Source organism: Drosophila tropicalis, unplaced genomic scaffold, assembly GCF_018151085.1.
Source record: "Drosophila tropicalis isolate 14030-0801.00 unplaced genomic scaffold, ASM1815108v1 contig_878, whole genome shotgun sequence".
NCBI lineage: Eukaryota > Metazoa > Arthropoda > Insecta > Diptera > Drosophilidae > Drosophila > Drosophila tropicalis.
The window spans coordinates 7,792,968-7,820,043 of record NW_027173374.1 but is presented as its reverse complement, the minus strand read 5'-3'; the positions used below and the strand labels follow the sequence as shown (position 1 = coordinate 7,820,043).

The 27,076-nt window shown below is 37.7% G+C and overlaps 2 protein-coding genes across 2 annotated transcripts in view; one reads left to right on the top strand and one right to left on the bottom strand.

Annotated features, from left to right (window-relative positions):
• Window positions 1–11,783, bottom strand: part of trv (trivet) — a 79,381-nt gene extending 67,598 nt beyond the window's left edge. The window contains exon 1 of the mRNA XM_068299169.1: window positions 11,690–11,783. Coding sequence (XP_068155270.1) covers window positions 11,690–11,764 — 75 coding nt within the window. The 5' untranslated portion in view covers window positions 11,765–11,783. The remainder of the gene's footprint in view (window positions 1–11,689) is intronic.
• A 642-nt stretch (window positions 11,784–12,425) lies between these two features.
• LOC137583767 (uncharacterized) lies at window positions 12,426–13,300 on the top strand. The gene is made up of 3 exons (XM_068298885.1): window positions 12,426–12,897; window positions 12,952–13,224; window positions 13,295–13,300. The coding sequence occupies exons 1-3, from the start codon at window positions 12,475–12,477 to the stop codon at window positions 13,298–13,300; spliced, it is 702 nt and encodes a 233-aa protein (XP_068154986.1). The 5' UTR covers window positions 12,426–12,474.
• The last annotated feature ends 13,776 nt before the right edge of the window (window positions 13,301–27,076 follow it).

Sequence of the window (27,076 nt, the reverse complement as noted above, 5' to 3'; positions counted from 1 at the left end):
AAAAGGGACAAAAAAACCCTTTTCAAGTCAGTCCACCAGGCGGCTCCAAAGGCGCGCTCTGTGGTTGACATTATCATGTGCAACTAAATCGCACACAAATACTCACACAAACACGCACACTCACACACACACAGATGCAGACGTCGAGATGTCTCTCATACCGCTGCCTCTCATCGCACCGCCCCCTTTCATGTGCTCATTCGTCTGTTCAATGCGGCGTATGAGTAACAATGCACACGTATGTACAAGTAGGTGTGTGTGTGTTTGTCCGTGTGTCACGCCTCCCGCTTGCCTGTCGTAAACGCCAGTTATGGCATTTGATATGCTAATTTTCACATATTCACAGAAGATTGCTTTCTCTGAGAGCAAAGTCAAAAGGAAAGCAACCACCGGGACACCCAGGGACAGGCGGCATTAATGCCATCTTCGTCCAGTCGCCAGTTACCAGCTGCCAGTTACAGTACAAAAGTGTCGCATGAGAGTCTCTTCTCACTCAACGAAATGAGTTATGTGCGCTCTATTCTGATGGCTCTCCATTTGGTTTAGCATTTGGCAAACGGCCTTTTGATATAAAATATGCACTACAAGTAATAACCTGAATGACTGCAAAAAACAAAAAATGCTTATAAATGATTAACTATGAGTAAATGATAAAAAAAAAAAACTGACTGGACTATAGGAAAATGCTGAAAACTAAAAAAAAACCTGGTCTTAGGTCTTAGGGACACCAATCCATTTATCAAGTCTATTTATGTGCTTCATTTATTTAAAAAACATCTTTTTGAGTGGTTGAAGTTAAAATATTAGCATTTAGACTATTTCTTCACATAAATTATATTGTTATAATAAACATTTAATATTCAAGAAGCAGGTTATACAAATTGGTAGTTAATTGTGGGCAAAATAAGAAAAAGTTCTTTAAAGTCTGCTTTAAAATTTCTATTGAAATTTATAGTTTGTTATTATATTGTTTAAATATTTAATGTTTCGAAACTGTAAGTTCTGCAAGTTTTTATATCTCGACATTGCTATAGTTTCCTTCATTTAGTTTTTACGATAAAAGATAAAGATTTAATTTTACTGTTTCTTAGAATACTAAAAGCTTTAGCAAGATCGTTGTTTGTGTTTTTATTTGTGTTTGTGTATTTTAAAAGGGAATATCTTGCTAAGACTGTTTATTATCTTATAAGTCTGAATGCTGTCATGTGTAGGGCATTGATGAAATTCGTCTATATTCAAGCATGTAGCCGCATACAGACAATCCACCACCAACGTTAAGGCGAGCACAAAATTTCGCTCTCTCTCTCTGACTCTCTCTCTGGAAATTTTCTGCAAACTGCAGAAACATTTACCAATACATGTGCAACAGGAGCCCAGTAGAATGGCAGCAACAATCCGCCACGTGGAACGCATATACCACACAGAGGCGGAGTCTGAATGTTGAATATGTATAAGCTCTTGTTGTATATAGGAAAAATGGGAGGTGCTTTCCATTCTGTTATGTACATTAAAATGTTCGATAGACTTGACAAAATGGCGGACATCTTTGGTTGAATTTATTTGTTTGATACATAATTTTATTTATAAATATGGATCAAAAACCTGTTAATGAACGACGCCTCTGGTTTTTGTTTACGACTTGTTTAGGAGGGAAATTCAAGACAACAACAGCAACAAGAGGCGGCTGAAAAGCATAAACACGATACAACTCACGAGGCTGGGAATGCCGCTCACCGAGAGCGAAAGTTGTTTCGGCATTGTATCGCAGTTTACCCAGAGATGTCTCCGATTGCGCTCTCGGCTGCAAAAATGTCGATACAATGCAACAAAAGCAACAGCTTCAACTGCTTCGAGCTGGCTGAGAGGTCCCTCCATCCTGTTGAGTGTGAAATAACGAAGCATCTGGAACAGCTGACAAAGCCTGTCTTGACACCTGCTCAATGGCAGCTTGCAAGCAACCGGCGTCCATTTTGACAGCTTTCGGACACTATCGCCCTAGTCCACCCTGGACAAGAGGATATGTGACATTATCTCAATGGCAAAACTTTGTCCGGCAAAAGAAAAAAAACCAAGAAAAAAATATGGAAAACAGAATGAACCTAAAAAGAAAACCTATGAATAATATTTTGACTTTATCGGGGTAGACAGTCAACGGTTTTCTTTCGCACCCCACCAATACCGAAAGCACTTCACTCTGGGGCTTCTTTGGCAAATTATGCAAATTTCAGATTTCCAAAGTAAACATTTACTTTACTTTTCAGCACAGACATGACCGGGGGGCTATGCCATCCGCGCCGGCATCCCATTTGACATTCGTTAAGTTTTCTTATCGCGCTCTTTCATTAGCGGACCGGCCAGAGACCTTCTAATTGTCTTGCAAATTAGTCGCCAGTGAATACCAACAAGAGAGAGCAGAAAAAAAAACCAAAATAAAAAAAGTCGACCCTAAAAAATGTGAATGACGGAGATTCCCCCCAAATGTTGCTTCTCATTGATACACACTCAGGATGAGAAGCATGTGGCAGCTGCTAAAGGAAATGAAAAATAAACAAAGTTGCCCAACAACAACAACAACCACATTGGGCAGCATGTGTGTCGCGTCCTGTTCCTCCATCGCCTATCTTCTAACGCCTCCTGAACAACGTAATTTCTGAACGGCGACTTCCGTTGACTAAGAGAACGTGCCAGTTGAGGATTATCCCCAGACATAGACCAGACATCGGCTGGGCATAAAGTAGGCAGCTGTTTGGTGTCACTTGCTACACCGTAAACGCACAACAGACGACAGGTTTTCCATTTTCCCATCTACTGTGAATTTTTACCATTCTTTAAAGACTTTTTCCACTCAATTCAAAATCGATTAACTGCCAAGGGCAAAGTGAATAAGTGTCTTTAAACTAGCTATATTTTAACCAAGTGATTGAAGAGTCTCAAATACATATTAGTTAACTACAATTAATATTATTTATTGAGAGAAAAATTTGGGCTAAGTAAGGATAAAGTCCAGCCTAATGAATCTTTAGTTACTTGGCGGAAAGAGCAACAAATCTTTTGTGATTAGACTAGAGATCTAATCCAATCGATCATTGAATGGAATTTTATCTTCTTTATAAATATAGGCTTAAACAAATTGTTGCACGTTACTTTAGTAAAGTTTTTAAACTTTGATCTGTCAATGTTTTTCTCTAAACATTTCTTGATTTCATTAAATCCAACCATCTCTTTTTGCAGTCTCTAATCTCATTTGAGTTTTAGCTAATTTCTTTGCCTGATGTCTGTAATAAAGTCAATGTGCTGTCATTAACATAATTTACAAATACTTGAAAGCTTGGCCTTCTTACCCAGCATTCAGTCATCCAGACGACGGACCATCTCACTGGAGGCCCACTAAATGTCTGTTAATTTTGTGAGCCATCAAGAGTCTTTGCCTGGTCATAGCAACATTTCATTTATTACTGCAAGGAGCAGGCAAAATGCTGGTTCGTTTAATTGAAAAATTATTGTGCCATAAAATATGTAAACCCCATAAAGAATATGTCTGTTGATGGCTACACAGAGAGAGAAGAAGCGAAGTTTTAACATTTTTGGGCTGAGGAGTATAAAAACGCCAACGCGAGTTTAATTAGCTGCAAAAGTTTTAAGTACTTGCTGCTTTTGAAATAGTTGTGCGAATTACATAAGATATTCACAAATTTCTAATGACATTTGATGACTGCGCCGTAAATCTTATCAAAATCTTCAAGTTAAAGATGTGCGTTCCAGAAATCTAGCATAATTCGAAATATACAAAAATATAAACAAAACTTATTTATGCCATTTCCATTTTTATAATGAAATTCTCCAAAGTCTGTTGGGGATACCCAGCAAAAGCTGCTTCGTCCTATTACTGAATGGTGGAGAGCGAGAGTCGAAAGCAAAAGAGTAGAAACATTTTGCAAAATTACCCTTAAAACAAAAATGCATTATTGTCATCTAAAATGCAAGCATGCATTATCCTGTCACAGGTCCTTTGAGAGTTGGCTCTTTTTTCTTGTTTCTATTTTGGTTGTCGTAGCTCCGGCTGACGCTTGCCTCTATTGCGGGAACGGCTTCGACTGCGACTTGGGGTTGTCTCTTTGTATAGGAACGTTTATTATCTGGGCGACATCTTCTCCTTCTTTCCGTCCTTTTTTTACCCGCCTAACATGGCTGTGACTTTGCCCAAAGTTGTGTCCGTGTCCTTCATAAGCCAGTGAACTGGGATCAATTTGCCAGCAGCCAGAAACCATTTTAGTTGCGCATGCAAATATGACAAATACACACACACACCCAACCACACATAGGCAGCTAGCCACTCTTTGCCAATCTTCTGGCCCTTTGGCCAACTGCGTCTGGTGCTAATGCCACATTCTTAGGGGAAATTATCACTGTCGGAGAGTTGCACAGTTGCCCAATTCTAGTTCTGCATTTGGCAAAAATTTGAATTTTGCCAAATTACATATTGAAATATTATTGCAGTGCGCCCAAAAATTGTATTGTGTCCCAGGCAAAGTGCGAATTTGACAGTTTTCTTTTTTTTTCCCCAATATATAGACAGACACATACACACAGGAGATAGAGAGAGTGGAAAGCGTATAAAGTAAATGGGGGCAAGAGACATTTGGCGTTAGAAATTGCTTTCAAATTATTTTGTCAGATGCGGCAACGTGACGCTTCTCACTTGTGTGCAATTTGTGGCCAAGGCGAGAGTGGATATTGCGCAAAAAAAAGAAAGAAATAAACGTAACAATTGCCTATTTTTGCATTCGTTGCGAGTTCGCCACGGCATCAGATTACAGTCATAAACGCTGAACGAGGGAAATCACTAGGCATGTGCACTGGGGCCCGGACAAATACTAATGAAAGCCTGCGCCTCAAAGGCAAACCAAAATCATAACCTACACGACAGAATCTACGACACGACATAATAGTCATAGGCCAAGGACATACCCTGTCATTATTAATACCTAATTGTAGGTATTAATATCTACTACAGGAAACTTAACAAAATTCATTGCCTACTTTTGTGGGACTTAAATTATGTTCTCAGCTCTTAGCTTATCGTCTTGGTAATCATTTGCAAAATATCTATACAATAAAATGCAATATTTCAAGCTGAATTTTAAGGCAATTATTAATAAAATAAAAAGTTACTTAACTGGAATGGTAAAACAAACAGAATTGTAGCTAAATTTTTTTTTTAGATATTTGAAATATTAACTAAATATTTAAATATTGGAATCGAATTTTTCAAGGGTATTTCACCGAATGAGCTTAACATCAAATTGTCTAAAACCACAGCCGCAAATTGAAAGACAATAAATGTGCGCAGCCATATGGAAAATTGTGATATTCACACAATTTAATTAACATGAATAAATATTGTTACAAGCAAACGGGTGTGGTGGGTTAGTTGTGCGGTTGGTTGGTTGGTTCGTGGATATCTGGAGTCAGGCTTGGTAAAACAATGGCACAAAACCAGCTAACGAGCGGTCCAACATGGCGTATGAGTAACAGCGAACATTTGATTGTCTGTGGATACCGAAGTAACAACAACAAGAACAACAACCACAAACAAAGAGCAAACAAATCGAAAGACATGCCAAGTTGAGAGACAAAAGGCCTGACAGAAAATCCAGTTACATACCCAAACTCTTGCAACATCATAAATCCCTAAAACCTTGCTTGTTATTGTTTGAAACTGGAGCTCATCAGCGGCAGCTGGCAAGGATTGTCCTCAGACACACACAAACACACACATTGACATAGCCTTCAATTGCGAGACAGAATTCAGTTGAGGCTAATCACAACATTTTCCAGGAGTTAAGCGGCAAATGTCGCGGCATTTGCAACGTTGTCAAACTCTTCGCTCGGGTACTTCATTTGTCGTTTTAAGGCCGAGATTTGGCAACTGAATTGGCTTTGGCATTGAAATGGAGCAACGTGTCAGAATGTGGACAAATCTGTGCTTGTTACAAGGGTTCTATTCCTCTTCACATACCTTCATACCTTTCAAAAAGGCAAAATAAAACAGTTGTTATCACAAAATGGGTCGATAGGATAAAAATAAACAAATTAAATAACTTTTAATCAACATAAGGTAAATAGAGCGAAAATTAATACTAATTCGCATCACAACAATTTCATCAAGAAATTTTCAATTAGTTGCACAATTGAATCGACAAGATGTTTACAACTTTTTCCACCACCCCGTGACCCTGTCGTGCCTGGTAGTCTTCCGTTTCTATGCCTCTAGCGGGGGGAGGGTATAAAAATCAATTGTTAAATCAGTAAAATGAAAGAAAATGGAAAAATGAAAGTCAAGTTTTCACGATTCACGATTGAAATCTTTTACAGCCAACACAAAATTATGAGAATATTCAATTTTAGTCTTCCAGCAAAAACGGAAAAGCAACAGAGCGTGACACAAAAGTAAAACAAACTTTGCGCTTACAATTTCATGAGCAAGCAAAGGCAAGCAACTCGAAATATCTCCCTCTTCTCTTTGCCGTTTTGGCATTGGTGTTGAAGACATCGACGATTTGCCCCCGCCAATAACAAAACGCATAACAATAACAATAACTTGACTGCAAACATTTCAATATGAAGCAAACGCAGCCACGTTTCGATTGTAGCCAAGCAGCACTGAAGAGGCCATACAATTCGTCCTTCTTACTTAGAGAGAGTTTTTGTAAAAGTTTCGAAACATTATGAAAATAAAATGATAAATTTTTAATGTTCCCTGTGCATTGTAACAAACCCATCGATAGTTGCAATGCCAAATGTTAGCCACGATATAAGTAAACACAAGAGATACTTTCCTAGTTCATACCCAACTACTTCAACTTCTATCTGAACCAACTGCGAATTTGGATAAGGAGTTGAAAATTCCGGGGACCGTTATCAATGTGACACAAATATCTGTAAAGTAGGATTTGAAACAAATTCTCGACAATATTAATAATTCATTTAACAGCATAATATAAGGGCACTTAAATATAGATAGAAATGGTGTTTACAATTCCTCTTTCTGGGCCCTTGAGTTTCTGGAAAACTTTTACGCCAGACCTCTTGCTATATAGACAGATGGCTAGATGGCAAAGAAAACCAACCGGTTCACAAGTCAAGTATCCAGGAGGAAGACACAAAAAAAAAAAAAAGAAAGTCGATTGTTCAAGTTAAAGAAAAAACTTTTTCAAGAAGTTTGTTCCAAGATATTTGCCAGCGGGGGAAGGACAGTCAGCCAATGGTTTTCTGCCTTTGCTTCGTGTCTTTATCGCGGGTGTTTCTAGCCCCCAAATCTCTGTGGCTGTGGCTGGAGCTGTCTCTGTGTCTTTGTGTCTGCTACTGGTTGAGGAGTCACCGCCTCCCACATTGGCAACAAATTGCCATTGACACGTTAACTTTGCAATTGCAAAGGCCTGTCTTCCCGCTAAAGATGGCTATTCCTCCATAGCCTCCACCAGCACCAGCCTCAGTCCATTTAAGCGAGCGGTGTCTGCTGCTAAACGCAGTTTTTCCGCTTTGTTTCCCTTCAACCGTGCGTCCTGTGTAGACAACGCCTGTCGTTGCGTGCCTTATCTGTAAGTTGCCACAACTTTTTCTTTTGACTGACCAAATTATCGTCTGAAAATTAAAGCTAAATTCCCTGCACGCAAAATTTTGTACTACAGATTCGCTTTCCGCTACTATATGCATAAGTATATATCAAATTTAAACTTTATGTTTATATTTTGGCTAATGTTTTCTATTTTCTAGAGCTGGGTTATCCGACAAAAACAACAACACAAAAATGAAAGATGGGATAAAAATGGGAGCAAACCACTTTTGAGTTTGACACCAGCTGGTTCCTGCCTGTGGTTAGACCCCTCGCTCGATTCTTGCAAACCTCTCTCTTTATCCCTCTCCGTCCCTACATACATATTTTGCTTCCCTTAGCCAGCTTACCCCTAACTGCTGTCTGCTGCCTGAAGTGGCCGTAAAAGCTTTCAGCATTAATAGCTTGAGTGAGTTTCAATACATATTGTCAATATGGCCATGGGCCAAACGCACTCCACACACACACACTGACACTGCACACACACACACATGGTAGATGGTAGGGCAACAGAGTCGCCAAATTGATGACAGTTTGCCAGTTGCAAAAGCCGCAGTAGCATCCATATGGGGTGATATGCATATGTGTCGGTGTATGTGTGTGTGTGTGGGTGACTCTGACTAAATACATTGAAATAGCTTTGGCTATTTGTTTTTTGGGTTAGGGTTTGGTTTTTTTTTTTGGCCATTGGGTTAAAAGCTAGATGGTGCTAGATGGTGGGGGATATTGTTATGGCTTGTGCCATTTTGGCACTTTGTAATTGCCTTGTTTGCCCCGTTGTTTTTTGGCCTACAGTTGTTGTTGTTGGTTTCCTAGTCGTTGATACTGCCATTTATTTATGTATTTTTGTTTTTTTTTGCGGTAAGTTTTTTGGTTTGTTTTCTTTTTTCTTTTCTTCTTTTTTTTTTTTGCTAAATCTATGCCATAAGCCATGTTTTTATATTTCAATATTTGTACAACTTTGTCTATGGTAAATGAGAAAATCTACAATATATACAATACGCTTGCAATGTTTGGGATTTCATATACATCCATTACCATTCTAAATCTGAATAGTTGAACAAACATTAATCGTTTATTGTTATAATAAATATCATTTATAAATTCGATGCTGTGAATGTGTTCGAACGGTTGATTAAGACTTTCCTTTTAAAATAAAATTCATAATGGATATGTTTTAACTATAAAATGTGCTATGTGTCAGATGACTAAGTTAATACAATATCAACTAGAAGATAATGATTGGAGTTTGTTTTACTATCTGTTGAACCCTTTTTCTCTATTGGATTGTTGACTCCTAAGCATATTATTCCCTTAATGTTAAAAATTTGTGATTTTAAATTTATATTTTACCATATACATAAATTGTATTTAGACTTTTATGCAGATGATTCTTTTTGTAAAGGTTATTCAAGGTTATTGCAAAAAAAGAAGAGACACATTGATTGATTTAGGTTCTATTCAATCAATTTAATCCAGAAAATATTTCAATCACCAAATAAACAAAGTCAGCGGAACGTACTTCTAATCGTTTTTCTACAATAAAACATATATTAAATAATTGTTTGTTAACCATGTTCCATTCAATTGAAATGCATTCATGGTGAATTCCACCATCTGATGCCTTATGGTTTCCCTTTTTCGATGTTTAAACCCCACAAATACTTTGGCGACAAAATGCATTTTAGAATTTATGTGGCACTTGTCGTCCGAAATACGCTATGAATTTATATCTTGCATACTGTGACCGCTGACCATTGGCCACCGGCAGGGACACAACGACCCACAATCCTTACCCAAGCCCCTCGTCATGTATCCACAAATTGGTACCCTTTGGCAATGGTAAGCGAGCTTAAGAATATTTTTCAATGTGTGTGTGTGGGCATCGTTTGTTTTATTGTTATTGTGCAGTCATGACTTAAAAATTTGTCGCGCCCTTTATAGTGCAGGCCCAGGAACTGCAGGAACAACAACAACAAAAGGAAAAGCAATTTCCGTTGGTGAAGCGTTGCTTTTATTTGGGCCATTTATTTGGTTGGGGCTGTCTTTTCGCTTGTCGCGTTTATTTGTCAGCATTGCCCTGGGCTCGACTTCAAGCTGCCGTCTGATACACACGGATTTGTCTATAGCCCGCTTCCTAGGGATCTAGGGACCTGAGAGCTCACAGCTTTGAGCTGGGTGAGATGCACTCTTCACATATGCGCGCAAGGCAAATTTATCGTTTTTAATTTAGCCGCAAAGAAACAGCAACAAAAATAAAACAAAAACAAAAAGAAAAAAAAACATAGTCAACGCTAAAAAGTGGGCACAATCAGTTGGATCCACTGAATGGTGGTGGATAGTTGGATGGCTCCGGGGTCAGGGACTCGATTTCGGTAGGTTTGGAGAAAAATGGCAGCCGCGTAATGCCCTTAATCGTTTTTTGCATACCCCCCATTTCACATACTCGAGCATTGTTCGCTTTGCGGCAACTTATTGAAACCGATAAATAAAGATTTCGCGTGACAAGTTGCACGACGACTACGTCGAATGGGGCAACAAAGTCATTTTATCCCATTCCACTGGAGAAGAGGCATTTGCAACCGCAGAAGAGATGTAATGATTATGCGGTTAACATAAATTTGTTGGGCAAATTTGATTAACTTTTAGCATTTTCCTATACTCTTTGAGCTAATAAGCAAACGGCCGTATAAATTTTTCGAACTGGCCGCATAACTATCCTCTCCTTTGGTGGGAGCAAGCCTTTTAACTTTACAGAAATGAATGTATGGGCCTGTTGGGGCAATCAAATGTTCTTGAATGACTGCAGTTGCAGTTTAGTTTAACTACTCCAGGGTAGAATGCAATTTATACACAGCGACGCCGTAGCGAATAAATTTTAGGGGTCATGCAGAGCATAACAAAAATAGTTACCCGGAATCGAGGCGAATGCCACAATACCCTTAACACAAGCAAACTACTGATGAACCTAGACACTAGTTCAGTTTGGAATTTGCCTGTGTTATCTACTGTGTGGTCTTTTGTAATATTGAATTATCTATAAAGATATCAGAGCTCAAATATATGCGAATATATGTTAGAAAAGACTTGGTTTTAAACTCTTATTGCGTTTTCAAACAAAATTTCTTAGATTTGTTGTATATTTTGGGTTTGCTTTGGACGAAATGTTTCAGTCAATCTGCATGACCAAAAAGCTTTTAGTGTACAGTTGACGTTAAATTTATGTTATAGCCAAAACTTTACAAAACTCAATTAATTAACTTTTGTTCTACAACTCCGAAACAACAACAACAGCAGCAATCCAAACATGAAACTCGCGCACCAAAACAATAACAATAACTAATACAAATATTTCGGTTGCACAAAAAAAAAAAAAAAAAACTCAACCAAAGCAAAGAAAAACAAACATTTCACAAAAAACAAAAAACAAGACAAACATGCAGAGAAACAAGCCAACTTAACTAACAGAAACAGAACAGAAAAAAAAATTCCGAAACAAAATAACAAAATAATAATAAAATTTCACAAAACTAAAATTATTTGCGTTGAAAGTCCTCTGAAAATCATTGCAGTGAGTAGTCATTTTATCATTTTCAGCAATTCCCTATCCCTATTTCGGTTTGTAGGTTGGGCACATACGCCCCGTGGACAAATCGCTTGCCCATCGCTCATACGCCGCTTTACTTTGTGGCACCCGCTGCCCGTCCATCATTGGGACTGACTTTTTTAGAACCCATGTTTTCCAGTTGCTGGGGATTGCATGTTTTGCAGTTGGTCGTGTTATATAAAAAATTAAACCCAGCTTGCAAAACATAAACCCCTTGATGTTGTTTACTTAAAATTCTTTTTATCTAATAATTAAACATAAAAATTTTAACGGTTAGGGAATGTAACTGGAATCCAATTGGTTACATTGGTATATATCCAATTGGATTCCTGTTCAAAACGTGCACATCTGGTCACACTACCAATAAGTCTGCGGAAGCAACTGGCAAAAATGGAAACTTATTCCCATGTCTATCCATGTCTATATTGTGGTTTTTTATGTATATATGTATGTACATATGTACTTACCAAAGACCAGATTTTATTATTCCGATGCAGCTTTAGCCAACGATGTCTTTCAGTATGTTTAAAGAGGGAATCCATTTCATCTGAGGCGTCTCTCGACCTGTTGCGAAGTTATTCTGATTATATATACATACATACATGTACATAATAATAGCTTTTGGGACTTACATGTATTCTACAGGTGTTTTAGGTGATTACTGATGAGAAACTTTGTATTTTTGTTTAAGTTACAGTTTTTCGTAAATAATTAAATTTTTTATCCACTTTTGGCACGCGCTTGCTGCGTAAATGTTATAAAATGCAGCCCTGCGCACTAAGGAACTAGTTCATGAACTAAAAGTTTTTTTCGTTTTAGTTCCGATATTAAATTATCAAATGCTGAAATAATTGTATATAATTGCTAAAACAAATTGTTATTACATATGCGTTTAAAATTTTCCATTTATGTACCCTATCATGTGTATTCTCCTTTTTTGTGAGATTTATAAAGTATAATAAATTAAATATATAAAATTATGTAAGATTTACTTTTAAATAAGTACTCTGTATATATTGTTAAGTTTATTTTTAAATATTAAAACACAGCCTGGCCAGTTAAGTAAATCTACATGGATCATTACAAAAATAAAAAGCAAAATAACAAAAGTGTTGCCTTATCCAACACTCTAATTCGATTACATTTGCCCCGCTTCACTCACGAAGCAGCTCTGTATATCGATATTTACCGATAAGACGCTAACGGATTAGCTTTTATTTATTATGTTGTTTAACTTTAACTCCCTTTGAAAATGGATTTAACAGTGAATTCAGGAATCTTTACCTTCGGAATTGCTGCCTCGGCTGCATCGACACCAAATCAAAATCAAAGAGAAATACACAAGCAGCTGCTACACTATGCCACGACGTCCACTCGGCTTTTCTACATCCATGACGCCTCCGCCTGGAACGACTTTGTCACCGATCTTCCATCTTACAGAGATCTTACCTCTCACGAGTTACGCAATATATTTCTAACAGATGTCCTGCCAAAGGTGTTTCTGTATCCCATGCCGCAAGCAATTGAAAAGCGGTTGGAGATATTGGATTTACATCCGTGCTTTCGTCGTTCGTCCCAGGGGTATCAGTATGTGCCCGGAAGCCATGGATCGATTAACGTGCAATTAACACTCAAGCCAAATAGAGACTACTGTCTTCTCAACGAAGTTTCCCTAGTGAGTTGTTGTACCATTCTTATTTATTTTCTTCTTACACGATTTCTTTTACAGTCTAGACCATGTCAAACGATCCTTGTTGACACCAATGGCCTGCAAAAGAATCCCAATGGTGCTTCTAATCTTCAGCTGAGCCCACAGACTTTGGCTTTGTTTTCGTCTTTACTATCAACCGATACAGAGTTACTCATGTGTCAATTGCATAGTCTTGGCCAGATACACCAGCATTTGCGTAAAGCCAAGAAATCGTTTGAAAATAATGGTACCAGTGCACCTTATCGCAGCAATATAAATGATTTATCGAAATATTTGGAAATATTTGTCATGGTGAGAAAAAAGTTTGCCAAATATTGTCAGATTTTTAAACACTTATTATTAAGCCATACCATTTACTTAGACTTGACATCACTCAAAGATTTCGATAGAAGGCTTTGCCAAAAAACTCATTTTAGAAAATAATTCGATTTATAAAAATAATTTTTAATTTAGCGATTATTTAAACCTATTTGTATATCACATTTCAAGCGTTTTAACAATAAAAATATGTGTAATTTTCCTTAAGAATACAAATACGTATTCAAAGCCTTTTATCGAAATTCGATTAGTTTTCTAATTTTAAACCTTCTATCCAAATGTTGATTGGTTTCCTAGCTAATTCCGTAACAATCTTTACTTTGTAATTTTAGTATCATTAAATCATTTTATTTGTATCTGTAAAAACGTCTTTGTTTTGGCCTGAAACGTTGAAACACACATAAAAGGCATATCAAAACATTTTTAAAGCTTTTAGAACCTTAGAAATAGTTTATAAATTCCAAATTTTCCATAATCACGTTTATAATATAGAATACATGTAGTTATTAATTTTAATGGTCACTCCAAAAACTTAATACTGATGATCAGAAATTTCTTAGTTAAGTAAATAAAAAGTTGATAAAATTTGCAACTTTTAATGATTTAGGTCAACTGCAAAACAGACAGTTGTGTTTCTATCCTCCCTCTCCGTTACAGTTCTAAGGACTATTATTTTCCAATTAATTCTTTTGTCTTTAGGTTGACCCATATATTAGAAATATTATAAAATGCCTTATTCTTGTCCGGTTAAAATAATTAAAATTCAAGTAGGCAAGGCATACACAAAAAAAAAAAAAAAAACGGTGTTTTCATAGCCGAACAATATACAAAATATGAAGATAATTAAATGAAGACGAAATGTTATTTAAAATTTTGTTATTTTTTTGCTTGAGAGAGAGAGAGTCAATATGAAAGGCATGAAATTGAAAATTCTTTAGTCAATTAATTGATGGAAATTTTAGCAGTTTGTTGCCTTGTGTACCACACTCAGATAAAATTCTGGAAATTCTATTCTCCCATGGTTCACCATCATGGTGCTCAATGAACTGTGTGATGCGGACTATGGATGATGTGAAGGGAAAATTCAATTTGGACTTTTTGTATTTCTAAGGCTGAAAACCAACCACAAGATGCGCTTCAAGTGCAAAAATTTTGTGTTTCACTCACACACCATCAGTGGATGGCTTTTGGCCTCTCGATATATGTGGGCGGTGATGGGCGTGTTAAACCAAGTAACCAGCAAGTTTCACACGCGCCCAAACACATGGAAAATGTTTGTGTTTGCCCCGGTATGCGAATATGGAGAGATGGGGGCGTTAATTTTCACAATATGTTGTATCCTGGAGCCAAAAGTTAATTAAAAACCAACAAAAGTCGAAGCTGCACACACACACACACACATCCTTACTAGTTGCCCAGAAACAACTGAAGCATTCACATGGCAAAATAGTTGCCAGGCAACAGGAGAAGCAACAGTCAGTCATTTTTGCCCCTCGTTAGCTTCTTCGAGCCAAATTGAAGCCAAATGTTATGGGTTACCCTTGCCCTTGCCCTCGCCACCGCGTATGTTGCAAGGGGAGTGGAAGTGGGAGACGCTGCATTTGTTTATGCCCTATGGAAATTTTACGTAAGACATGTACCACAAAACTCTTCATCTGTTGTTGGTGCCCCTCCCCCTTAGCTGCTCTTTGTTTGTTTGTCTCCCGCCATACCCCATCACATTTAAAAACGCAATTTGCACATTTTGATTAGCAGCCGCAACAACGCGAAATTTGATTTTGCTAAGCTGTTGGGTCAGTCAGCACGTAGCAAGGGTGGTGCTCCAGGATATCCAATGGAGCCACCAATTTGCGCAAACATTTTTACGCATATGGCGCTGGCGAATAAACATACAAACAAACAAACAAACCAACAAACAACCAGCTCGCATTTGCTCTGCCAAGGAAATGGAATTTTTAATCCAATTAAATTGCCATGCAAAAGGCAAAAAACAGCAAAGAAAGAAAAACCAAGACCAACAAGAAGAAAAAAAGAGTGTCAGCATAGCAAGGAAGCATTTTTTATTTTGGTTATCCTTTTTGTTTTTGTTGGGTTGTTGTTTTTTAATAAATAAATTGGCTGCTTACACATAGTTGTTGGTCCATATTAGTTCTTGTTGTTGTTATTTTGCGTATGTTTTTTTTAGTTAGCAAACTTCTTTAGCGGCATTAGAACAAAGCAGCTAACAGGCGTCACATATTTTTAAGGTTCCTTCATGCCACACAACAAAACACAATGGCCAAACACCAAATGGATGCAGGAGGTGGTGGCAGAGGGGGGAAACGTTGCACTTTGTTGATTAAATTTCATGCTTGGCTCCACCTTTTTGGGGAGCAGCGAGTGCGTCTAGCGCCAGACGAGCAGCGAGAGACCCCCAAAAATTGTACTGCTTAGTTGCAGGCTATTAAATCTAAATTTAATTTTTGCTCCAACGCTGTCAGCTGAACAGCCAAGGACAAAGCCAACAAAAAAGAAAACCCGGCGAAAGGAGCTAAGAGAAAAAGAAAAAAAAATGATACCAAGAACTGGAGGAAACAAGCAAAACTCGTTGACATTGCTTGGTAACTTTGTTTCATCTGGCTTTGCGAAACCTTTCAGCTGGAATAGCACACAAGTCGAGCAAGGAGCGCGCAAAAAGAATCAAGGATTTTGTGTACCATGACACGAGGGTCAAACATCACAGGAGCAAATGAACTTTTCCTCAATGTAATTTTAAAAAATATATATCTAATATAACCCTCTCTCTCTCTATCTTATACTCACAGTTATGAAAGAAGCGCAGAGGAAAAGTATTAATTCATCTTATCATATTCATCCATGCGAAGAGCATATCTAAAGATGATAGAGACTACTTAGGAAATGTTTATACACATTCGATTAACTGGTTCTGGTTAAACATCGATGGAAGGGACTTTGAATTCAGGTGCTACGAGAAGTAATGGGCCAAAAGAAAGATCAAGAACCAGGTAAATTAGTTGTATAAATTTATTTTTCAAATATCTATATATATAGATATGTATATCGAATCTGAATTTAGTGATTATTAGTACTTTGGAAAGCTCTACAAAGTTGACTCTATGTCATGTTAAGACTAGACTTAACTGCCTTTAAATAAAATCAGATTGAGATCGGATTTTATATCCTCCTTTTTAAGCCATTACAGTTTATGTTTGGCCTATTATGCGGAATAATTATCAAGTTTTGCATTTCCAATCTGATTTCAGGAATAACAACAGGAAGTAACAGGTTGAAACATTCCAGACTTATTTCCTTTTACAACAGAATGATAAAGTGATGTTTAAATAATATTTATAGAGTTTTTAAAGTTGATAATTAAAGCTTTTTTGTACGAATTCATACGATTTTGATCAACTAACATCCGATTAAGAGTTTGCAGACGAATTTCTGGTTAATATTTAGTACTAGTAAGTTAAACTCTTTTTTAAACAAGCCGACAAACGCTTTCACCACTCATTTTGAGGTTCGTTGAACGCTCTGTGTCTTCTTTTGAATGTCTCCCAGGATTCTGTGTGTCCCGTTTACCATATGCAAAAGAGTGAATCTCGTAAATCAGTGCAAATATATCCCTGCTCAGGCTTATTGCGGCAGCTTATCTGCTTATGACAGCTTTCCGCCTGGTAAAAAAAACATAAAGAACCAAAAAAGCACACATACAGTAACTGAGATAGACAGACGGACAGGCAGACGGAGAGACTTGGCGAGATGGGTTGAAGTAAAAATTCTAACCGAAATGAAAGAGACCAGACACAGACAGATAGACAGACACGACATATATAAAACAAACGTCCAGAGACTCCGCGACAAAGCCAAAAGGACAAAAATAAAAACCCAAAAGAATCAACCGCAACACACCAAGCGAAGTGGCCATAAAAAAAAACTTGTACCAGGTTTTCGTTTCTGTCCCACAGATACATAGGTTGACACCACAGCACACCTAAGGGGAAAGGGGAGAATGGATATGGCAAAAACTTTTTTTGGAGCTGCTGCTGCGGTTGGAGCCTTCATCACGTTGGATAAACACAACAACGCGTGAAAATTTCATTGTCAGCTATGACTCGGCCTGGTCGTGAGCCTGAGCATGAGCCTGTCTTGTCCCTGGCCACGTGCACGGGTTAACTGTCAACGACATCTTATTATGAATTAGTGTTAAATGCCACGCTGATAGCGTTGATAGCACTTTACAGCCATTTCGCATTAAACTGTGGCAGGCGAAAGAAACTTCATAAATATTTGAGACTTCAATTTCTCCATTTCTCTTTGTTACTTGGTTTCTCCATCTTCTTCTTCAGTTGCTGCTTTTTCCTTGGATGTAGTAGATTTATTTTTATGATTCTCCCATTTATTTTCTGCTGTTTTGGGCTACTTCTTCGTCTTCTTCATTTTTGGTTGAAATCAGAGCCAAGGCACAAACTTGTTAATAATGTTTGGAAAGTGGCCAGGGGGAATCCCGGTGTGCCGCATTTTCGACACTTTCCAAAACAGTCACGTAACCACGTCAGTAATAATCACTAAAGTTTCAGTTACACCACACCAGCTCCTTACTCCTCCTGTAGGCAGCTGCATGTTGTTGTTGTTAAGACGAAACTCATAAATATTTGATGTGCGGCTGGACCCCCAAAATGCCACCAATAACAAAGGTGTATGTGTGTGAGTGTGTCCATTGTGGTTTTAGCTCAGTTTTTTCTCTATCTAAATTATTGAACATCAAAACATGATGATCAGCAGCAAACTGATTTTCTAACTGCAGCATATTCCTCGTCCCCCTACTTCTTCTTAACTCTAGAGTCTCTAGGCTCTATGTTTCGTAGTGCCACTTATTTACATTTCGTGCGCATCGCGAACTGTGATTTACATTTGCGGCTTAATTCCATCTCCAGACATTATTTGTGCGCCATGCGTCGTTTATCTTGGCCGTTAAGCACTCGACGCCCGTTGACTTAACCATAGCTGCTGGCTTCTTATTTTCCGCTTTTGATAAAGAAACTTATGCAATTGCACGTGCCGCCTCTTCTTGGAGCGTAGGGCGTGAGGTGGCTCTTTATGACCCTAGATGTTCATGTTTGCTCTGCCAGCGCTAAATTACCGTAAATTTATAGTTAATGTGTCTGCCTGTCTCTCTTTTGCCACTTTTTGGCAAATACATACCTACACAGACAGAGGCAGACAGACCAGGCCAAGTCAAAGTCATTGCTCTAGCCAAGACTCTGCTAATTGATTATGGACCCCTAGTCCATGGAGCAGATCCATTGAAGCATCATCAACTGGTGCATAAATCAAGCAAATGTCTACATAAATGTATAAATTTATATGTTTTTTTTTTGTATTCGCAACCAACCAACCTTTGGAGGAATCTGACAATAAAATTGATCAATTGCTTTTTCAATGCATAAATTAAGCATTTTTTATAGAACTCATAACTATAGACAACATTACGTATACTTGATATACTTACATTGTCTATGATGTTTCAATTCAAAACCTTTTTCTTACTTAGAGAGATCCCTTCTAATGGAGTACTGGAGTAAATGTCATTTCAAATGACAAAATGAACAGAACACAAAGTTCAAAAACCAAAAAATCAAGAGGCAACAGTGAAACAAAGAAAAAAAACAATTTCTATTGTCATTCCATTGGTCATTCGGACAAATACAGCAGCTACCCAACACTCACATGAAAAAAGCTGCGAAATGCTCTTATTTCTAAGTGCAACAACGTTCCGTTATGTCCATTATGAGCTTCTATCTGCCTTGGACAATGCAACCGGGAGTAAACAACAAAAAAAACAACAAAAAAAAGAAAGGCGAAGAACATGGTACGCCAATGTAGGAAAAAGTTGCGAAAAATCTGAAAGGCCGTCAACGAGGCACAAAACAAAACCGGCAACAACCTAAAACCACGAAAAGAAGCAACTACCCAAGTATGGAGAGGGAGGCGCAGGAGAAGAAGTAAAGCGTACAAGTGGAGCTTGGGAAAAAACTAAAACGGATGTGCTCACAGTTGTTGAAGAAAACAAAGATTCGCGGCGCTAAGCAGTCGTGCGTGAAGTGCGTGGATGTCGATGCGATTGTGTGTGTGTGCGAGTGTGCGGGCTTGCCGGAAGCCATTAGACAAAAACGTACAGCTGCAACGGCAACGGCTGCGGCAGCGGCAGCGCAGGAATTGCGCATTGTTGGCACTGCCCAAAAGTGGACACAATGTGGGCTGTTCCCTGCGTGCGTCTAGTTTTGTGATCCTATTTTAGGCAAAGGCATTTTACTCCTTTTGCTTTTCATTTGCGTTAACCAGCAAAGATTTTATAATGGTTACCCCAATTTGTTATGCCCAATTTTCAACCGAAATATCAGTTTTTTCCCATCGAAATTATGAACTGCAAATTGTTCAGGTTAGAGTCCTATTTGTGCCTTCTATTTCTATCTGGCTATTAATTAGTTGGCTCAGAAAACAGAATTCGCCTTTTGACTTGTTTAATTCTTATGGGTCATTTATCTAACAACCATTTGCCAAATGCTTTAGGATTAGAAGACAAAGTTTATTTCCGTTTTTTGGTCAGTTTTATGGCCTTTCTAATTTTGTTGTTGCTGCTGCTGTTGTTGTGGATGATGATGCTTGATAGCTGCTTTTTGATAGCATAAATTTTAATTAACTCGTATTTTTATGGGACTTTTCAATTTTTAATGATATTTGTCGTTGGATAATTAAAAACATTTAGCATTTTAATTGTTGCATTTTTAATCAAAATAAACCTAATAAGCTAATCAATGCAGTACCCAAAAAAAAAAGAAACTGACAAAAAAAATGTAATTTCCTGCTTGCAACTGGAAACGAAATAAAAAAAAAAATAATAAAACATTTTTAATTAAAAATTGTTACGCTTTTGGAGCTGATAATTGCAGAACAAATGTTTCCATTAATAATCTAATTGCGCATAATGCACACAAAATTAGCACTAAATTAGTTACGGCCAATGCATTGTTATATATGAAGTGCCCTGGCCTGGCCGGGTTGCCCGATCAAAAATTCAATTTGTAAACAACAAACACGACCAACAAACACAACAACAACAACAACAGCAGCAACAAACAATGTGGCTACAGAACTGTACATAATTTACGAAAGTTAAATTAACCAAAATACACGTTCAACAACATCAAGAAGCCAGGCCAGCCGGAAACGCATGCAAAAAACAACAACAACAACAATAACAAACCCCATCAACTGAGGAACAAAACGAAATGCAATTACATGCACTGCATACTTTTAGGCAACTCGAGTTGCTGCCGCAAAAAAGGCTCAAAGGTTTATTAGATTTGCGCTTTTATTAAGCGTTAAATTATTTCGTAAAATTGTTTGCAGTCGAGAGGGCAAAGCAAATAAACATGAAGATGCATTCATGCCCTTGTCCTTGTTGTTCCCTATCTCTGTGTCTGTCCCAGTCATTGGGTCTGCCACTGCTTCTGTTATTAGATGTGCTACAGCATCTCAGCCACTTTTCTCCATTCTTTGATTCACTAGTGTTGTAGCCTCAATGAACCAGATTAAACCAACTGGTTCCTAATAATATGAAATATGTTTCGTTGGACTATATATAAGATATTATGATATTTAATTCAAGTCTATGGTCCTATTCTGCTCAGTTAGGTAATACTTTTTACGATGGCCCCATAATATACCCTGTGTCCTTGAATGTGTTTCGACTACTTTTATAGTCAATTATTGAGATATACACAAGAAAGAAAGAAGAATCATTTTGGTTCCTTCTATAAATCAAATATAAAAGTAATCATTTTTTATTTAACAAGAGGAAAAAAGGACTCAAAAAGTGATTTTTTGTTGAATCAATCTTTTAAGTTTGTGTTGGATTAGTTTAAGAGAAAATTTATATTGTCATAGGTTAAAAGTTTTCAGCAAACGGGAACTGTGGTTAAAGGACATCCATACTCTTTTCATTTAGTTGTATTTATTTATGTCTTGTTTTTACTTGTATTTACTTATTGTTAGTTAAACAACCCAAAGGAAGAGAGTCCAAATCCAAAGTTAGTAGTATCTTTTGTTAGCCTATTAATATTAAACTTATTAATCAATCAAAGTCAACTTGTGACGTAATTATAAGTAATTATCTTCCAAAAAGACTTCTAAAAGTAGGTATAACAAATAATGATTTAGTCAGAAAGAACTAGCTATAGCTGGTGATTCTCTGCACTGACTTCATTTCAGTTATCATTTGCATAGTAAGAACCAAGAAGGGTAGCGCCCTGCGGTGCTTTAATTAATTGTTTGACTGGGCGAAGGGGTTGGATGATGGTTTGGTCTCTTGTTTCTAGATTCTGGTCGCCGATCCTATTTTTTTTTTTTTTTTTTTTTTGGTTTCTGCCTTATTGTGAAACTACTTACACAAAAAGCCAGGCGAGTGGTATATGGTAAATGGCAAGCAATGTACAACAAAAAGGCGATTAGCTGGACCGCTCAACCTCTCAACTGCCACGCCCAGGCGGCATAAAGAGACGGTACACGGTGGTGTTGCCTTTGTTGATGTTGGGGCTTTTGTGTGTTTTGAACAACTTTGCGCCAGGCTTCACAGATAAATAACTAAATGAATAAAATGCATAAATGTATACAACACACACACACACATACACGCATGAACGAGGACGAGGAAAAGGACATGGACAATAGTTGCCTTTGACGCCTATGTGCCTTTTGTTGGTGTTGGTATTTTTTTAGTGTTGCTGTGCACTTTGCCGCGCCTATTTGCATAGAAAACAAAGGAGGCAAAGTTAGAAAATGGAACCCCACATAGAACTAGAAACTGGGAGAAAAGGTCTACCCCACCATATTCTTGTTCTGTCCCTGTCATATTCATGAGGTCGAGAGTAAAACTTTAAAATGTCATAAATTTAAATTTTTTGGACTACACAATTCCAATTTGAGTGAGTTCGTAATGGAGAGGAGAGTCAAACGTTAATGGCAAACTGACAAGCTAAAAATTATTTCCTGGCCCCAAACACACACACACACACTCACACACCAAAAAAGAAATAAATGAAAGAACTCTACACAGAAAAAAAAAGCAAGCACAACAATAACAACTACCGGATGCTCATCCATCGCCGTGTACATGGCGTCTATTTTATAAGCTTTGCCAAATCTTTTCGAGTTGATTAAAAACAATAAAAACAGCGTGTTTCTTATGGCCAAAAGCTGAGCCATAAATAAGCAATTTATTGTGCGCTTCCGCCGTGTTTTCCCATTGTTGTGTGCCGGGGCCACAACCAGAGTCAGTGGCGCAGCATGCGGCCACTCTTTTGACTCTTCCACTTCTGCCATGCCCTTCCTGCCCATGTTCCTTTCGTTCCCTGGTTGTTGGCTGCGCTCGACTGGGTTGCCATTTTGGCCATGGCTGGAGCTGGTAGCTGGAGCTTGGGAACTGACACTGACTCTGACCAGTTTGGCATTCGGATGGCTTTCGATGTTTATTGCAACATTTGGAGTGAAAGGCACGAAGCAATTTCCGCTGCCGTGAGAGCTTAGCAATATTAACAAACTCACAAACACAAGTGAAAAAAATCTTCTACACACAATTTCAACTCTGTCTCTCTCCCTCTCTCTCCTGTTAATATAGTTCATATTTGTAGCACTTTGCCATCGTTCTGGGACTAAGCTGAAGCATTAGTTGATGATATATAATGGACACACACACAAAAACATTTACAGCCATATATATTCATGTGATTTAGGTTTGATTAGGATAAAGGTGATTCTAAACTAAGGATCATTTTTTTGAAATGGTTGAAAAGAGTGAAAAGGAGAATACACTAGCCATGAGATTGAATGGTGAATGAAAGTGATCGGAAAGTGTTTTTCACCATTGAGTACAGTAACCTAAAGGCGATCTGTAACATATTCCCACATACTTTATCAGATTTTTTAACACATTTGCGCCAAATCCCCTCATTAAGACATCAGTCTATCTTGGATCCATTGAAAGACACCTGTGTCCCTTTGAGATTCTATAGTCTTTGTTCAGATTATGAAAATTCAAAGAAGGCACAGCAAAATCCATTTGCTTGACCTTTGTTTAACTTCACATACAGGAACAGAATGTATCCTTTTTAACTGCTTCTTGAAACCACACTTCCCTTCAATTCTGACGTAACAATTGTAAATTCTGAAACATATTTTGGTCAGCTCTACTTATGATTACTTTTCGCTAATCGCTGCGCATTATTTCCTTTCAATTTGTGTTTTTTTTTTTTTACGTGCAGTTCAGCGAAATGCTGACCATACACACACACAAACACACACACAAACACACACACATCACGTTCCTGGCTGGGCACGTAGCAAAATTATTTGGGTGTTACGAATTGCAGTGGTTGAAAGATTTCAAGCTTCTCCCCTAGCACGTGACATCACAAATAGTTTTCCAATAGTTAGGATATTTTTTACTTTTTTTCTATTTGTTATTTTATTTTGCCAATTTTGTTGAATTTTAGAAATTTCGAATAGTTGAAAATAGTTTGTTGTTGTTCTTGTTGTTGCTCTTGTTGTTTTCAATGCATTTTTGACATTTTCCTTTTGGCCACTAAATCCATTAAAATTATATTTTATATATATATGTATGTATGTATATGTACATATATATATATATATATCGGCGTATGCTTTTGATGTGCTTCTCTAATTTCATTTTATTTACTTGCAGTTTTTTATTTTGCTTTTGTTTCTTTCCCTCCGTATGTCAAAATAAATTGAAGTTATTTTGGGGCCGAACAAACGGAAGGAGTATCCACAAATTGGAAATATCTGGCATATCCTGTGATACGTGCATATCCTGCTCAATTCTAACCCGAAAATTCTGGCCACAACAATTTTCTAATTAAATTCGATTTTCGCCATGCATGTGGCATAAATTGTTTTTGTCATTTTATGTCCATTGTATGTATCGAATGTATTTGTGTGTACCCATGTATATGTGTGTGCACACACATCTTATATAAAATATGCTTTTGCTTGCCTCCTTATCAATGGCATTGGCAGTTTCTTTTTTTTTCATTTTTGGTTTACTCTCATCTTCAGGCAACAAACTTGTATATACATTTGAGATTAGCAAAAATTGAAAATCTTTTACCCGGGGCTAAAAAAATGTTCTACATTCCTGCTGTGTGTATGTGTTAGGGTGTGTGCATGTATAAGAAAAATAATAACCTTTATAATTGGTGTACATGCCAAACATTCGCCAAGGTAGATCGAAAGACCTGCTTCCACCCTGAATAAAAACTCATATTCCATCGTTTTCTCCCAACCAAGTGCTCAATTGTCCTCTGGCATTCCATTTTCCTTTGTGTGTGTGTGCTACATACGTTCTTTTTGTTTCATGTTTTTGAATTCACATATCGTTGGCATGTTTTATTTAAAGGTAAGGCATTTTTTTAACCACAAACCATTCAACCATCGTCAGTCATTCAGTCAGTTAGCCAGTCAGCCGTTCAGTTAGTTTGTCGAACATTACCAGCTTCAATTACCAATTTCATTTAGCTAGGTTGCTGCCTTATTATTTTCTCTTGTTTATCCCACCAACTGCTACCCATTTGCCATGTTCCAGAAATTTGTTAATGCAGCTGCTGTACTTAGAAACTGGAACTTAAATTTTGAAGCATTTTCCAAGTGGTTCAGTGTCAGCAATTTGAACTAATCTCCAATGTGCCCATCTTCAGTCGTTCAATAACGTTGATCCGCATACAAAGTAAGCACAAATCTCCACCTCATGGCACCTGATGAAAATTAAATTGAATATTGTAAAAATATGTTGGACATAATGCTGCTCCTGTTGCTCCTGCTCTTGCTGTTGCATCTTTACGAGAGCTATTAAATATTTGCCCTTGTTGTTGGCAACGAGAAACGATGCCAGGCGATGTCCTCGCCGATATCGTTCTCTAAATATCCATCGTCTCATCGATGGTATAACAACCAGAGGAGAAGGAGGAGGAGCAGCAGCAGCAGCGACAACATTTCACTCAATTCAATTACCTTAAGAGTGTCGCCATCAAGTGTCTGGCTCTGGCGACGAGCAGGAAGAGAAGAGCAAGACTTGAACCAGAACATTGCCAGCCAATAGACGGTTGCATTTAACGTTGTTGTTGCTGTTGTCTTTGGCATTTTAAATCCCACATTTGATGTGCTTAGAGTTGGCAGCATTTCGTTGACTGTCTAAGAGAGTAGGTCCCCCTTCTCTGTCTCCTTCTTGTAGTGTGAGGATGTGACATTGCCGGTTGCCAGTTGCTACCGTTGCCTCTTACCTTTGAAAGCTGACAATTTTCTTTGGCTTTACCTGTAAACTCAACTTGATTTATTACCCTGCCAAAGGTATGGCAAGGTATGTCCCCCACCGCCATTTGGGGACATGGCGTGTAATAAAATTTTAATCGATGTCGTACATTTACATGCCAATTGCAGACAGTTTCCAGTCACATGCATATAAAAACCGAATGCCAAGGAATGGCAAAAGAAATATATAGGCAAAAAGGACTTCCAAAGAGTTCCCAACTGTAATTTGGTTCGCATTTGCATAAATAATGCCACTACATAAATGCAACTAAATGCTGCAACTGCACCAAGGCAACATAATTATTATGTGACTATGATCAACGGACCGACCAGCCAACCAAGAGTAGGACTCAAGAACAAGACGCAGGTCCTAGTCGGATTTCCACTCTCAGCCCCGAGACCAAATGGAATGAAAACTTTTTTATTCCTTTCCTGCCGTTGCAAAAATATGAATATAAATTTGTATTATTCTTAAATTAACAACGGAAATGAAAACGAAAATTGAAAATTGTTTTGCAGCCATTCTTTTTTAGCCAGCTCGCGGATGTTGCCAGGATTGGCGGCACATTGGGTAAGGCGATGGGGGAATGGGGTTTCGGGGGGCCAGTAAATTAAATGCAAAAAAATATATGTAAGTATATAATGGAAAGAAATCCTTTTGCGGTGGCTGTCGCATAATGAAAAAACTTAAATGGAATATAAATATGCAGTAACTCTCGCACAACAAGGTGAGTTTCGACTGGAAAAAGCCAAAGGGAGAGCAGAAACATCTACTTAATAAATGAAATATGCAGGCAGACAGATGTTGGAGCTAACAAATTCCTGAAATTACAAAGCATAAAGACACATTGTGTGAATAAGACAGAACCAGAGGACTTACAAATTGTGTGTCCTGGAGGGTTTTTTTTTTCGTATTTAAAGTTCAAGATATAATCAAAAAGAAAGAAAATTGTCAACAAAGTTGCTGAGTTAAACCATTTTTATTTCAACATATTTATGGTAGTTAAATATAGACTCAAGATTAACATCGACGATCAAATAGTTTGCCATAGATAAAGAAATGTAAGTGTTTAAAAGTTAACAAAGGCTTAATCAACTAAATTGTCTTCACGGCTTTAAATTTCCATTGGGAATGTCACCAATTGGTTCTCACTAATTGCTTATATAGAGTAAGCCATTAAGTTAGCATTTGCTGACCATAAAATACATTAATGCCTTGCTTTGGTCACTCCCCCGTGCTTTGCTGTCACAGCAATTATGGCTAAGCTCCGTCAAGTGTCAAACATAATGCGTCGATTGCAACAAGCAAACAAACAAAGCAGCAACAAACAAATAACAACAATAAACAGTTGTCACAGTTGTGAGCCCATTAAGACGCTGTCCAAATTGCTGACAATGGCCGAAAAGTCAAAGGGACAAATCTTTTTAATAACCCCCCCGT

Excerpts from the sequence above, each read along its gene's own strand:
- LOC137583767 (XM_068298885.1), top strand. The coding sequence starts at position 12,475 with ATGGATTTAACAGTGAATTCAGGAATCTTTACCTTCGGAATTGCTGCC. Across the intron at positions 12,898-12,951 it reads TTCTCAACGAAGTTTCCCTA|TCTAGACCATGTCAAACGAT; the intron begins GTGAGTTGTTGT and ends TTTCTTTTACAG.